This window comes from Folsomia candida, unplaced genomic scaffold (genome assembly GCF_002217175.1).
Source record: "Folsomia candida strain VU population unplaced genomic scaffold, ASM221717v1 Fcan01_Sc008, whole genome shotgun sequence".
NCBI lineage: Eukaryota > Metazoa > Arthropoda > Collembola > Entomobryomorpha > Isotomidae > Folsomia > Folsomia candida.
This window is the reverse complement of record NW_019091200.1, coordinates 891192-906283: the sequence shown is the minus strand read 5'-3', so window position 1 is coordinate 906283 and position 15092 is coordinate 891192. Positions and strand designations below refer to the sequence as shown.

Genomic DNA, 15092 nt, shown 5'->3' with positions numbered 1-15092 from the left:
GTGAGATTGAGGTTTCCTTTCTCATGTGCATATCTCAATTTAATCTGCTGACTGGCAATGTTATAACAAAACAAACCTCCAGTTATCAAATTTCAGATAGCATGCAGAGAGAAAGAGAGAGATGAAACGTTTGCATTAAAATCCACCGATTGGCTATAGCATATGCGTATAGCAATATGGGGCAAGTTATTAATTGTTGGCTGCACAGAATAATTTGCACAGTGCACGCAGTTGTAAGAAAAAGACAACACTATGCTATTAATGTGCAATACTACGTACACAGGCATGGCACAATGTTAATTTTGGGTTAAACTTGTACAAAGATTTGATGCACAAAAACACCGCTGTCCTGCCGGTAAAGTATTTCTTTCTTTGATGCCGCTACAGAGACCGAATTAATGGAATGCAAAACGTGCAGCTATCGTTAGTTCAGTCAAGGTATTGGATTCCATCATTCCAGAAAATTGCTGGACAAGATCGGACAACAATTTAATTCAAATTGAAACCTAAGTTGATGTACTAGTTGACTGCACTGCCGGTCGGGTAAGTTAATGTTTATCATTTTTATCGCATTTATAATTTGCATTCATTGTTAATAGTTAGTGGGCTTATCTATCAGGTTAGTAGCAAAGTAGGCTTTCGACAAAATGAGCACCGCCGTTACTGCTCGTAACTCCATCGTGGTACTGACAAATTCTCAAGTACTTTGGTGCTTTGTAATTAATTTGACTTAATTGTGCTCTAATTAACCTGCAATGTAGCACCGACCAGCTCTTACTCCTGCGGCTATAACACTTCTTCGCCAAATCACCGGAAAATCGGAAACGGAACTTCAAAACATTCTCCATCAAGCTAAGATCCTTCCCACGTCAGACGAGAATTACATAAAAATCGTGGAATATGTTAGGAACGGTCAAGAACACGCGTTTGGAATTCAGGTCGTCAACATCATTCAAATCGACAGAAACAACGACCCAGAATTTGGACCCGTTATTGACGGAAGTTTAACTGCATCTGAGTTTCGAATGATCCTTTGGCACGGGACGAAGAAAAACTTTGTCGGCCCAATCCTCGAAAACGGATTCGCTCCACCACCCGACAAGCAGCAAATGTTCGGCAGGGGCATGTAAGATAATTTAAATCTAATAATAATTATTATTTAGAATTCTTCACCTGCTGAAAACAATTCCATTTAAAATTTTTATTTCAGATATTTCGCCGATCGCTGCTCCAAAAGTTCGCAATATTGTGACGGTACATCACCCGGAACTGAGGGATACCTGTTCCTCTGTGACGTGAAAGTGGGCCGGATGTACAAACCGAAGGGGGCTCATCGCGAATACAGGCAAACTCCTCATCCAAATTTTGACTCCGTCAAGTGCGTTGGGAAATTTATTCCGGATTGGGATTCTTGCAAGGAGATTGACGGGGTGTTGCTTCCTTCGGGGGAAACAAAGGTTAATACAAGATTCAAGTCGTTTGCGGTCCAATATAATGAGCACTGTGTATATGAACCGGAACGTATTAAAGCGAAATACTTGGTTGTAGTTAAGTTTCAAGGACAGAAATGTTAATATGAAAATTTTTTGACTTTTTAAAAATACTGAATTTACAAGCATTAATTTAATTATATTTATTGCTGAATTGCTTGTAAATTATTTTTTAGAATGCATAAATAAATTGTTGGACGAAATTTTGTAATTTTGAAATATGTTTGTTCTCTGTTAATTATTTACGTGTTTTCTCATTTTTTTCCTCTACTGCTTCACAAATTTCAACATCTACAGCAAACATTACTTCAATTTGTTTCGCATGAAATATCAAATATTCATTAAATTCAAGCAGGAAGTCGCGATAACGAGCATTCATCACCGTTTGGCCACAGGGAACGATCTGCTTATTTTTATTTCCAACCTTGACATTTTGGTCCCAATTAGGTATAAATTTACCATTTCCTTTGACGGAATCTGATCCACGCGGTGGTCCATTTTCGTCTAAATGCCAACGTGAATATCCATGTGGTGACTTGTACATTTTTCCAACATCAACTTTACAAAGTAAAATCAATTCACGCCAGCCATTCCGCATTTCCTTGATTGGGCGTGGCAGTGCACGGCAGAGGCGGTCGTAAAAGGCGATGCATGTATCTTTTCCTTCGGCCAATTTACGTACCGATTCGGGTGTAGTTTTTAACCACAGCAGCATTTCGAAAGTGGGTCCAGAAGTGAACGCCTTCCCGATAGAGTTCAACACTGATGAGTCTTTTTTCCGCTTGTAAATTTCATGAACTTTGGTCATCTTCTTATTTGGTCCGAAATTGTTAGGAAGATGAATACCATTTTCTGCGTAGTATGATATGGTCTTGAATGTCTCAGTAGCATTAAAATCGCTCTCAACTTTAATACTCACGAACTTGCCCAATTGGAACAATTCTTGGTTAGGGTCCGGAATTTTTGAACTGGCTGCAGGTGTCAGAGGAGGCGACGAATGAGACGACTGCCTATTGTAACTTCCTCCTGCTGCGGCGACCGAGGCGTATGACGATGACGATGACGATGACCATCCCAATGTTACGGACAACGATGGCTGCTGCTGGAAATTTTGAAATGATCGGCTCGAAGTATCTGACGCCTGATGGTGTTCATTTGGGTTTCGTCTTCGACATTGGATAGAAGCAGAGGATGACGCATTCTGTTGTGAAAATTGTACAGAATCCAAATATGATGGTTTCTTCAGTCCTACTTAAATGTGAATATTAACTAACATTGGAAAGGCCTTAAAATAATGTTGGTGTACATTATTTATTTATAAATTTACCTTTTAAAGCCAACTGCTGGTTATATTTTGCTATCGCCTCTTCGTCATCTTCGGAAATGTAATAGTATTCGTCGCTACTATTGCTATCAGTATCGCTCTTGTTCATGTTCAACTTGGCGACGGCCATTTCATTTTGTCGATGAAAGAAGCTACTTGCCGATTCGGCGGAACTACTGACCACACTTCCCCTTTGTGATTTCCTGATTGCAATAGCCTCGTTGTTGTTGGGGTGCCGCATTAGAGGAAGAGTGGCCGTGGCGTTACTTATTTGTTCAAAGTTGTTTCTAAGGTCAGCCACAGATCGAGTTGGAGTTGGAGTTTCTTCGAAATCTGAATAAATCAATCAAACATTGTTAATAGTTGTGGTTTCGTTGATAATTTCGAAGCGTACTCCTTTCCTTTGCTACTTTACCCATTAAATCACGATCTTCGTCTTTTTCCTGATCTTTCTCCATTTCTATAGTCCACAAGTGGATCAAAAGACTTGAGGTATTGTGAATAAGTAGATGAAACGAAATGAAATGATGAATTAATATTAATGTTATAAGAAGATATGAAGAACCACCAGAAATTGTGGTTTATTTTCAATTTTGGGGATAGTAGAGGGAAAAACGTAATTCTTTGTCATTCCGCCCAATCCATTAAATTGAGGAGTGGAGTAACGAAAGAATCATAAACAATTTGTTCTTATCTCTCTTTTCTGCAGATTTGTGAAACTTGAGATGAGAATGTGAGACTTGATCAAGTTTATTGCAATTTTGTTATCGTCGTCGTCTCACTTTGCTTTATTATTTACTCTACATTTTGTCTCACCACATTCTGAAAATGGGTCTTACTTAATTATTCGGAACCTTATCATTTAAATAAATAAATTATATCTTGATGTGCGCATTTTGCACGCTGATTTTAAATTTTGCATGTTTAACAATGAAATTCTTTATTCATGTCATGGATAAAGACTGTTTGAAATCATCGATTCCATAATTTTCAAAATTTATTTATGCAATTTTTCCAATTGTCAATTTTGGATGCAGTGAGAATATGAGAAACTTCCTCTTTCATTTAGTATAGGAAAAAATAGTTTCATTCGATATGATGATCTCTACAGACAAGTATTTTTTGAGTGTCTTTCTTCAGTGCAGTTTACAGTTTAGTTACAGGATTAGTCAAGTTTTTATTCATATGTAAATGTAATAAAAACAATTTGTTGGCTTATTTGCACATGTATATTTCACTTGAATGTATTTGTCAGTAACACGGCCGCTATATACACATTTATTTCTTAATTTGTAAGTGAGACGGATGAATGGTGGATCAACTTTAATCATCGGAATAAATTATAAATTCAAAGGTACTTACAACATGTACCAATCGACAAACGTAATCTACACTTACTTTATTCAGCCTTTATCGTCATTTTATCGCTTTTCCTGTTTACCATGTACACTCGACTAAAAATCTAAGAATCACCCGATCCGGGTCATATACAATATATTCACTGTATGATAAGTCAAACGACGGGAATCTTGAATTTTGACGAGTCTCGCCACACGGTAGGATAGCCCCATTATAGGACACGTTCTGACGCCACGTAGGAATTTGAGATCCGTTCCCTTTCACTGCGAGAAAATATCATACACGATTCATGTTTAATTGCATTACTAAGGATAAGTAATTATGTGTTGTACTTTAGTCTAATTCTAAGCAGTTGATAAATTAACAATTTAGTCTGCTACTTGTAACAGATGGATATTTATTATTTAATTGTACTGTTATGTATTTGATTTCCTGTAACTTAAATCGTTGTGGTCTTTTCCCTACCCGTGTGAAATCCGGGAGGTGCAGATGTGTAGTTCGAGTGGGTGTGATGTGCTTTAAAAACCTATTAAAATGAACAATGAGAATTTCGACTATGAAATTTGATGATACATTTAATGACGAATTAAAATAATACAGCAACATTACTTATTTATTTAACTCACTTTTCCCAAGTTAACTTCGGCGATGAAAAGATAACCCACATTACTTCCGGTCTTTCCAGTGTATCCTAAGCTCTTTCCAATTCGATCCGCAAAATAAATCCCACCTCCGAATAATCCCCCACTTCCGGGTCTGAATCCTGTCTGAATAATTCCTGGAACATTGCCAGGCTTCGTGCCATGCCAGAGCAGCATTCTATAGGATTCTGAGAAGGGACGCCGTTCATCTATATCAACAATGATCATCTATATAATAATATTTCATCATAATCGAAATTGTAAAAACGATTATCAATACTTCTCCGACTAATTTTGTAAATATTCTTGATCCCCACGTTCACCCCTCCAGAACTTTTTGTCGCATAGTTGTTAATATGCTGATAGATTTTGCAGTTTGGTTTGAGTCTCCGAATTTTTGCATATCCTTCCAAAGTTTGTGCCGTGGTTCCACATTGAGCCGCAATTAGGTCGTAACTTCGTTGCCCTTGTCCTACCGACGGAGCCACGCCATGAAACGCCTGAAACAAACAGAACAACATTGAACTAAACATTGGATTGACGACGACATGATCCCACTACTACCCTTCCCATAAAACAACGCCTACAAAGTGCCATCACCACCCAATTAAAAATTTATGTCAAATAATTTGACTCAAATTTAGTTTTAAAAAATCTATTCAAATTAAATTCAGAGATTTTTACAAGTAAAGTTTAATTTTCTTTACAATTTACCTCGTCAGCCGGCTCGTATTCCTCAAACCTTTGCTTCGGTGACGCCATCCCAATTTTGACTTTTTGTTTCTAAATTTTTCTAATCAGTAGTATAAATTGGATGAATTGACTGTCTCTGTCTCCCACACAAAATATGTACAAACGTTTCATTAATCCTCGAAAATATGTATATGATTTGATTTCCGTACCTACCACTTCATTGTATTTGACGGAAGGAGTGATGATAAATTTGTTGTTTACTCACTCAGATAACCTGATCCATCGCTGATAGTGTCAATTTAGATAAGAAAAGCAAGTTGCCAACACGCATTCCTCAAGTAAAACCACCAAACCCCATCTAAAATGAATGTGAAGATAGCGATATCGTTACAGCCAAAGAGAAGAAATACGTTTTGCATAGAATTACAAAAGTTGAGATAGCGCAGCAGATAGAGTGGCAAGCAATGCAGTCATACATTCATCATTCATAAGCACGTACAGCAGCGAATGCATATTGCATACTTCTATTCCTTACCTATTCTTATTCCTTACTGCCCAATATTTATCCAGTTTAGTTGATCCGGCGAGGAGAGTGAGTCAGTCGTCATTTACAATTTGCGAATATTATTATGCAGAACACAAGGAAGGGCCACGTGGGGACAGGCAGTTCTTCGCCCCCTCCGCAAATCCCGTCGACAAGTTCCGCACTTTCTGACAACAATCCCCCGCAAAGTGCAACTCGTCGCAAAATGATTCGTAAATCGGGACATACAAACGTGGAACCAGTAACAATTCAAAACGAATGCTGGAAACTGCTGAAGGAGTTCATAACCAATTGTGATCGTAAGCGACAATCAATTTACATTTTCCGACAATAAATATTTAAAAGTAGAAATGCAAGCAACTAAAAAAGACTATTTTCTCACATAGACGAAGACGAGCTGAGTATATTTAAGTTTCTCACCAATTGTATGGTCACGGCTAACCCATTCCTTGAACAGATAATGAACAATTTCGATATTTTGAAGCATCTTTGCGAGGAAATTGCTTCCGTACCCTGTGAAGACTACTGTTTAAAGCAGTTACTTTTCAGTATTATTGAAATTGCGGAAAAATTTCCCATGCTGTTTCCCCAACCGATAAATATGCTGCGTCAAAATGAAGCCACTTCGGTCACAATTTCTAAATTGCAAGCATGCTGTATTTTGGCGAATGCATTTCTGTGCACATTTTCAAACAGAGTGGGACATCCAAAAATGAAGAATTACCCAAGGATTAATTTCAATGAGTAAGATTTGTCAATCTTATAGTTTACTCTTGTGTTTTATTGATGAATTGCATTTCATAAATTTTCAGACTTTATGTTGACGACGCCCAACATCACAAACATTCTTGGCAAGCTCTAACCCAATCGACAAAACTGGAAAAGTTGAAATGCATTATGAACTACTTTAGTAAAAGTTTTGAACGACAAGATACCCTCATGGACGAAGACGGGTCGGATGAAAGTGACGACATTATCATTTATGAGAGAAAAGTTCTCCTAGAGGGAGACGAGGTTGACTGGGAACATTCTCAACAGCCATTCGGGAAAATGCAAGCGTTCAGCGAAGGCGCTATAGAAGATGCCGAGGGACGACTTCAAGTCGATTTTGCAAATAAATTTGTCGGTAAGAAGGGTTAATTAACATTAACATACAGATTCATACTATAACAGTGTAGAGCAAAACATTGGCGATTGAAATTAATCCATTTGATTTTTTAGGAGGAGGGACCCTTGGGAATGGTGCCGCTCAAGAGGAAATCCGCTTTGTCACGTGCCCTGAACTTATCGTCGCCCAATTTTTTACAGAATGCTTGGGTGATCATGAAGCCCTTGTGGTCCGTGGTTTCGAGCAGTTCAGCTCTTATTCTGGATACGGATCGTCATTTAAGTTTGAAGGTGATTATGAGCAGGAGCCAAGTCTGATAAACCAAATAGTCATGTTGGACGCATATCGCTTTCCCAAGTACTATAGCATAATAGCATGTAATTTGTAGACACTTTATTTGTTATCGCCCTTCGTTTTTTATTTTATTATTTTGTATGTTTTTTTACTCAGAAATTCGCAAGCAATGCAATACTCTGATGAACATGTTGGACGTGAGCTATACAAATGCTTGGCTGGATTTAAATCAAAACAGGAAATTGACATGATTCCACTCTCGAAAACTGTAGCGTCAGGGAAATGGGGTTGCGGCGTCTTCCAGGTTTGTTTGTTTACAAACAATAAAATTGTTTATTCACATCAACAGAGATCAATTCATTACAAATTGGTATTTTTGCAGGGGGAACCCGAATTGAAATGTGTCCTTCAATGGATGGCCACCTCGGTTGCGGACAAGAATCTAGAACTGTACACATTTGGTGATAATGACCTCACTCATAAACTGAACGAATTATCGAAGTTGGTGAATGATCACGACATCAACGTTGGATTCATGTACAATCTGACTCAAAAGTTTGGCGACAGTCTTCGACTAAGCAGGAAACCATTTTCTCGTAGCTTGATAAAATTTCTTACCTCGGAAATTGTTCCTGATACTACAACGAAAGTTGGACGTCAGAAGCAGAAAAAGTACATGCGTAGGAGCATAGCTGAAGAAACAGGACATTTGGTGCCTCGTTCTGAACAAAGTTCTGATCGTAGTCGCAGCGATTTGTTTTTGTTCTTGCAAATTCCCACCGTAATTATAAATTCGGTCTTGTCTTTCATGTCCAAAGTTCCACCTTTGAATTGGGTGGTTGCCCAATTTGGTAGTCTCGTTCAACACGGCTCCATTTATGTTTTCGGATTTCTCTCTAAATGCTATCAGAAATTGTTAAAAATTAAATCTTCTCAAACTAATATTCAGGCTGCTTCCCGTGTTCGCGACATCGAAAAGGAACAACTAGACCTAAGCGATTCTGAGGATGAGTGAGTGGCTTTTTATAAGGGCACACAAATAATTTCCAATTTATTATGTAGTTGAAGCTAGTAAATTATCCTTTCCAGATATGTCAAGCATATTTAACTAACAATAAATATCAAGCTTGAAAATTTTGAAATATTGAAAGAAAATCTTCATTTAGTCAATTAAATACTGCTTACACACACGTTCTAGCTTATGAATTGTCTCATTCTGCCTCAAACAAACATATTCTCTCGATCAGTCTCAATTTACCTCAATCTCATCTAATGTTAGTATTGGAATTAAATAATTAGTTCATGCAGTATAAGATTTCTCACGTAATACTCGATCCGTGTAGGTTCATCTCCAGATTTTTGAAATACTGTAGTGAATCTTATGCTTAGGATAGAAATTATAGTATCTGATAATTTCCAATTGTTGAAATTCTTCATATTTTTGTATACACAAAATGAAATCGATCTCTCCCCTGCATTGTATTTCCTGTTGCGTATATACTTACAGCAAGCGATCGAACAAAGAGATTTGGTTGGATGGTTGGAGTAGGACGGCTGACAGCGTAGCCATTGAATTAGCAGTATAAAAAGGACAAAGTATGGTAAAAACCACACCCTTTTTGCACACACACACCCATCCTGACCAGATCCTGTTGATAAGGGTTTGTTGCCTTATCTGACCTTTGCATGAGGGCATATCAGACCATATAGTTGAATCCCATAACAAACACATATAAATACTATGAGCATCACTATAATCCGTATAACAGCCTGCGCCAACTATGTGTGATTTCCCATAGTGGAACAACCCACAATGTTGTACCGCCCGCCATCTACCATCTACCCTATGCTACCGTACATCATCTACTTTTTTATCATCTATCTTTTTTTTATCATCTACCTTTTTTTATCATCTACCTTTTTTTTATCATCTACCTTTTTTTATCATCTACCTTTTTTTTATCATCTACCTTTCTAAAAATCTCAAATTCCCCAAAAATGTTAAAGTGCCCCAAAACTCCGGCATTTATAAATTCACCCCCGAAATTTTTATGGGGCAATGTGAGATACATTGGGGCAACGTGAGATTTTATTTCATATTGGGGTATCGTTCGTTTTTTAGCGAGCGAAGCGAGCAGGTTAGGTTAGATCTGCTAGGTAGGGAAAAGTGTGAAATGTTTAGTTAGCCAACCTAACTAGCTAGGATAGATACAACCTAGGTAGCTAGCTATCCTAGCGAGCTAGCTAGGCTAGGTAGCTCTGCTAGCTAGGCTAGGTAGATGTGCTAGCTAGCTAGGCTAGGTAGATGTGCTAGCTAGCTAGGCTAGGTAGATGTGCTAGCTAGCTAGGCTAGGTAGATGCGCTAGCTAGCTAGGCTAGGTAGCTGTGCTAGCTAGGCTAGGTAACTCTGCTAGCTAGGCTAGGTAGCTCGGCTAGCTAGCTAGGTTAGCTAGCTAAGCATTTCACACTTTCCCCTACCTAGCAGATCTAACCTAACCTGCTCGCTTCGCTCGCTAAAAAACGAACGATACCCCAATAGGAAATAAAATCTCACGTTGCCCCAATGTATCTCACATTGCCCCATAAAAATTTCGGGGGTGGATTTATAATTTATAAAACCCGGAGTTTTGGGGCACTTTAACATTTTTGGGGAATTTGAGATTTTTAGAAAGATAGATGATAAAAAAAGTAGATGTTGAAAAAGTAGATGATGTACGGTAGCATAGGGTAGATGGTAGATGGTGGGCGGTACAACATCAACTCACACAAAACATCTGATTGGTTTTCTGCTTCACAACAACGTCGTCGTTCATATTTCCGTAATAAAAATATATATTTCTGGATTTTCACTCGGACAAATTTTGGAAAAATATTTCTCAAATAGTTGGGTAAGTTGGTTTAATGGGTTTTGCAAAGTTTTTATTTGACTGGAAATGCTAATATTTGTAATTAATTTAATTAATGGGATTTAATTGCTTCAATCTGGAATTTTAATTTTGATTATAAAATGATAAAATTTCAGATTGATCAGGCAGATTGGGAAGTTTGATAAGTTTCATTACTTATCAGAAATCTGGAAACATCAAGTTGAACAAAATCGTTTAAGAATTTGGTAGGAATTTTGTGGGCTTGGCTTGCTGTTCCAATTCTTACAAGCGACATTTTGTGGAGAATATTTCCATCTGTTTTGTTTTTGTTGATTGATTAATAAGTCAATTTTCCTGTGTCACCTCAATTTTTAAGGGGAATTATATTATCGTCGTAATTATTGGCACAATAATTATCGGACCTCCTCACCTGTCTTCCTCACCAACCACCACCCAACCCTTCACCCTTTTGTCAAATTTTGATTAAAGTGTCGTCCTTTGTGAATCATTACAACGGAGAACGCACGGATCGAACTTTGTCATCTTTTGCTTTTGTGCAAATCTCTTTGCACAAGGCGAAAGAAGACTGACCCATTTGGTCCATAGGCCATTCCATAAGGTGAGTCGGGCCGTATTTTGTTATTACATATGTGTAGCTCTGGTAAATAGAGTCAAGGTGTACCAATTTAGTCTGATTTGTTCAGGTGAAATCAGTCTGGCCTCCTTCGGGAGGGGGGAAGGGAGAAGGGGCTTTGGGCAAGCTCCCGAAGACTCTCCGCCCAAAAAGAAGCCCAGGGTTATCGGCGGAAGTGGTAGTGGTAGCAGCACTAGCGGCAGCGCCAGTGGAGTGGTCAGCGATAATATGCAGACCAACGTTAGTTGATTGACAATTGTTCAACAATATATTCAAATTTTATGAAAATGAGATACTTATATCAATGATTTGTACCTATTTGTTCAGGTTTCGAATGGTACTGCGTCTCCGAAAGCGAATGGTGTTACAAATGGAGTTCACGCAGATCACGATCACCACCCCGTTAACTCAAATGTTGGAGATAAAAAGCCCAGTGAAGACATTGTCCGAATTATTGGGCAACATTTGCTTACAATGGGTCTCACGTAAGAATATTGCTATTAGTAGTTTGTGTGGTAGGGAAGATTTTAAAAATTACGGATTGATTGTATAGGAAAAGCGCTGAAGCGCTGATGGATGAATCGGGATGCCGAATGGATCATCCAACCGCTGCAAAATTTCGTACACATGTAATGCACGGCGAATGGAGTCGAGCTCACAAGGATTTACAAGAATTGAGAAATTTGTTGGAAAATCCAGAAAATCTATTGGTTAGCATGATTTTTATAATTTGGATTTAACACAATACGATTAAATGTTATTAGGCATGTATTATTAATGTAATCAACTTTTATCTTTTAGGAGATGCAGTTTCTTTTGCTAGAACAGAAATACTTGGAACTTTTAGAGGAAGGAAAAGTAATTGATGCATTGTCAGTCTTACAATATGAGCTGACTCCGTTGAACCACAAGACGAGCCGTGTCCATCAATTGTCAGCGTTTATTATGTGTTCAACTCCGGAAGAGGTGCGTGAACAAGCTAGCTGGAAGGGGAAAGAGTCCAGGATCAACCTCATGGAACAACTGCAAGGGTTTTTGCCACCCTCTGTGATGCTTCCTCCTCGCAGATTGTACGTTACTTGACTTTACAACATTTACATGCATACAGTCCATTTATTTACGATACGACCCCGACGTCACCACTGCAATGTTATTAGTAATGAGAGTGATGACGTCGAGGATCGTATCGTAAAAAAAACAGGAGTAGTTATGAAATTCACAATTCACTTATGTGCTTATCCACGTTTTTTTGACAGGGACGCACTTTTGCAACAAGCCATCGGTTGGCAAACGGACCTTTGTCCATATCACAATAAGAAATGGAACTTGGAAGATGTCTCACTAGTTGTGGATCATAAATGTACAAAGGATATGTTTCCCTCCTGTACAGTTCAAGTTTTGAACGATCACAGTGATGAAGTTTGGTTCTGTCGATTCTCTCCGGACGGCACTAAACTCGCGACTGGTTCTAAAGACAACAATCTCATTATATGGGACGTGCATCCGGTAAGTCTAATTATTAAATACAAATAAAAGTATACACAAACCAACGTTCGTACTGGAATTTACTTCGTATTTATGTAGACGGAGCTTAAATTAAACCACCGTCGAACATTAGAGGGCTTTCAATACGGTATTTCATACCTCTCATGGAGTCCAGATTCAAACTTTTTGATATGTTGTGGACCCGAGGATACTCCAGAGCTTTGGGTTCGAAATATATTTATTATCGTTGATTATTTAGTTCCGTAAATTCCTACTGATATTTATTCGTTGTCTTATTGGAGAATTAATTGAGAACTGGTGTTCATATTTAATAACAAAAGGTTTGGAATACAAATACCGGAGATCTTCACATCAAGATTGCACCTGGACCAGAAGATTCTCTCACATCCGCAGGTACGGCTTGTTTAAATAATACTTAAATAACATTGTATACTAATTAAAACACCAACTCAACGTTCCCACCAGCTTGGCATCCGGACTCGAAGAGATTTGTTACGGGTGGAAATCGTGGTCAATTTTACCTCTGTGTAAGAACTATAGAACTTACTTTTTGATGCTGTTACGCATTGCGACACTTTCGAACTCTTGTATTTTTACACAGGACTTGGAAGGAAATGTGCTAGATTCCTGGGAAGGTGTTCGCGTCCAATGCTTGGGTTATCGGGGTGATGGGAAGACAGTATTGGCTGCAGATACTCATCACAGGATAAGAGGCTATTTGTTTGGAACTCAGAATACAGATCATAACATGTCAGTACCGACCAAGCATTATAATTTATGCATATAAATTAAAGTTCTTCTTGCTTTGTATGCAGTTTAAAGGAGGAATATGCCATCATGAGTTTCACAGTCGATTCAACCGATCGGTTGGCTCTTTTGAACGTAGCAACGCAAGGCGTTCACCTCTGGGATCTTGAAGATCGCTGTCTAGTTCGAAAATTTCAAGGGGTTACTCAGGGATTTTACACCATTCACTCCTGTTTTGGTGGATATAATCAGGACTTTATTGCATCTGGTTCTGAAGGTACTTTTTGTTATGATAAATTAAATTCTGTTGATTTAAAATTGTTACTTAATTATGCTAATCCAGATAACAAAGTCTACATCTGGCACATCAAGAAAGAACGGCCCATCGCTGTTCTCCAAGGTCATTCTCGCACCGTTAATTGTGTGACTTGGAACCCCGTTAGACCAGACATGCTTGTATCTGTCTCAGATGATGGGACAATTCGGTTATGGGGTCCATCATCGGGCCAACAAGAACAACCCGCTGTGGTTGTCCCACCCCCTCCTTCAAGTCGGAATGGGAAATCCAACTGACAAATGGGAAGAACTAATAATAATTCTATTTCTGGTGGTGGTGGTACATCATCAGGGCGAAGGAGTCGGACGCGTAATCCGACCAGGTCCTAAATAATGATAATATTTAAGTACTAACATAATTTATGTTAATGCATTTTAATCGTGACGTTAAGAATAAATGACAAGACGACTTGTACGAATTTCGCTACAAATTCGTATTCAAGTTTTTGCGTTTCATACATAGAATTGTACTGTTGGGTGTATAATGTAATCATTTTAGGTGAAGCCAACGATTTCCTGCATCTCCTTATCCTTAAAGTGTAATAATTTAATTTATGTAACTAACTTTTCGTAACTTATATTGCATTACAACAATAATAAGCAGGACAAGTACACAAGTTTAGAATATATTTCGTTTTAATTTGCAAATACATATTTAAACAAATTTTGCCAATTTTTATAGACACTTTGATATTAGTCGAGAAAACAATAATTAGTGGATTATCGATCTAATCCAGTTGCGGAATGTTTTTAATCAATCTCTCGCGAGAAGAAATATTTAATAATTATTGTCAAGCTGTTAGTAATTAACTGTTATTTAATTTACTAGATTATGGCGGACGAGGCGATAAAAATCTGTGCAAGTAATCATTACTTTAGCTGGGGTTGTTATCTTATACTGTAAAATCTAATCGAATCTAATCCAACTTGTAAAACGTTTTTGTGACAATTCATGAATCGAGAATCCCAAGTTCTTCATGTGTTTTAAACGATCGATATATCTAACCAATATACATAATATATTTAGTGTGTCGTCGTCGTCGCTCGCTATTACTAAAATTACAGCTAGAAATAGATAACTATGTATATATCGGACGAACGAAAAAAACGCATTAACTATTGCTCATCGTTTTGACAAGTACATACATTTGATTGAATGGAAACCATTATTGTTGATGATGTGTTATGACCTGGTTTTGTTTGTTAGTAATATTTATTATTACAATCGTTATTCAATTTGGACGTTACCTCCTCACAAGTTATATCGTATCTGACAAATTATTATTACAATAATGAAAACAATAAAAACACGAAAATTGTACAGAAACATTGAGCAGAAATGAATTCATTTTTATTGTTAATGAAGTATTGTATGTAGCAGATAACAGGTATTGCATACTTATTTGTATGCAAATATATACGTGGTCAATTGGTTAAGTTGTGATGAAATCGACACATGCCAAAAATTTTTATCAAATTCACTCATTTCCATGTGCCAGCAGGTAATACTACAAGGTCAACATTGTGACCATGTCATACGGTCACAATA

At 37.8% G+C, this 15092-nt stretch overlaps 5 protein-coding genes across 12 annotated transcripts; 3 read left to right on the top strand and 2 right to left on the bottom strand.

Annotated features, from left to right (window-relative positions):
* Positions 1-180: 180 nt before the first annotated feature.
* LOC110853035 (poly [ADP-ribose] polymerase 2) lies at positions 181-1693 on the top strand. Its single transcript, XM_022101258.2, has 4 exons — positions 181-543; positions 620-683; positions 762-1126; positions 1211-1693. Exons 2-4 carry the CDS (start codon positions 648-650, stop codon positions 1572-1574), a joined length of 765 nt encoding a protein of 254 aa, XP_021956950.1. The 5' UTR covers positions 181-543; positions 620-647; the 3' UTR covers positions 1575-1693.
* A 5-nt stretch (positions 1694-1698) lies between these two features.
* LOC110853034 lies at positions 1699-3480 on the bottom strand. Of its 3 annotated transcripts, XM_022101257.2 has the most exons (4): positions 3230-3480; positions 2818-3147; positions 2418-2741; positions 1699-2342 (listed from the first exon to the last, which is right to left on the bottom strand). In XM_022101257.2, the coding sequence occupies exons 1-4, from the start codon at positions 3270-3272 to the stop codon at positions 1729-1731; spliced, it is 1311 nt and encodes a 436-aa protein (XP_021956949.1). In that variant the 5' UTR covers positions 3273-3480; the 3' UTR covers positions 1699-1728. The 3 variants fall into 3 exon arrangements, with proteins under 3 accessions (XP_021956949.1, XP_021956946.1, XP_021956948.1); XM_022101254.2 differs by having other exon boundaries at positions 1699-2741; positions 3230-3478; XM_022101256.2 differs by having other exon boundaries at positions 1699-2738; positions 3230-3478.
* Positions 3481-3966: 486 nt separating this feature from the next.
* On the bottom strand, positions 3967-5883 carry LOC110853112 (poly [ADP-ribose] polymerase 1). 5 transcript variants are annotated; one of them, XM_035854443.1, is made up of 6 exons: positions 5773-5883; positions 5529-5643; positions 5095-5314; positions 4800-5023; positions 4639-4699; positions 3967-4436 (listed from the first exon to the last, which is right to left on the bottom strand). In XM_035854443.1, the coding sequence occupies exons 2-6, from the start codon at positions 5574-5576 to the stop codon at positions 4252-4254; spliced, it is 738 nt and encodes a 245-aa protein (XP_035710336.1). In that variant the 5' UTR covers positions 5577-5643; positions 5773-5883; the 3' UTR covers positions 3967-4251. The 5 variants fall into 5 exon arrangements, with proteins under 5 accessions (XP_035710336.1, XP_035710338.1, XP_035710334.1 ...); XM_035854445.1 differs by having other exon boundaries at positions 3972-4436; positions 5529-5607; positions 5721-5862; XM_035854441.1 differs by having other exon boundaries at positions 3972-4436; positions 5721-5856.
* Positions 5884-5996: 113 nt separating this feature from the next.
* On the top strand, positions 5997-8595 carry LOC110853111 (poly(ADP-ribose) glycohydrolase). The gene is made up of 6 exons (XM_022101343.2): positions 5997-6350; positions 6438-6795; positions 6864-7177; positions 7273-7516; positions 7610-7757; positions 7836-8595. Exons 1-6 carry the CDS (start codon positions 6137-6139, stop codon positions 8466-8468), a joined length of 1911 nt encoding a protein of 636 aa, XP_021957035.1. The 5' UTR covers positions 5997-6136; the 3' UTR covers positions 8469-8595.
* A 1594-nt stretch (positions 8596-10189) lies between these two features.
* On the top strand, positions 10190-14870 carry LOC110853300 (WD repeat-containing protein 26). Of its 2 annotated transcripts, XM_022101553.2 has the most exons (14): positions 10190-10341; positions 10476-10565; positions 10697-10939; positions 11025-11194; positions 11282-11439; positions 11508-11664; positions 11756-12024; positions 12211-12460; positions 12539-12664; positions 12781-12853; positions 12926-12987; positions 13062-13210; positions 13276-13484; positions 13551-14870. In XM_022101553.2, the coding sequence occupies exons 4-14, from the start codon at positions 11183-11185 to the stop codon at positions 13778-13780; spliced, it is 1695 nt and encodes a 564-aa protein (XP_021957245.1). In that variant the 5' UTR covers positions 10190-10341; positions 10476-10565; positions 10697-10939; positions 11025-11182; the 3' UTR covers positions 13781-14870. The 2 variants fall into 2 exon arrangements, with proteins under 2 accessions (XP_021957245.1, XP_021957244.1); XM_022101552.2 differs by having other exon boundaries at positions 10476-10939.
* Positions 14871-15092: the final 222 nt, after the last annotated feature.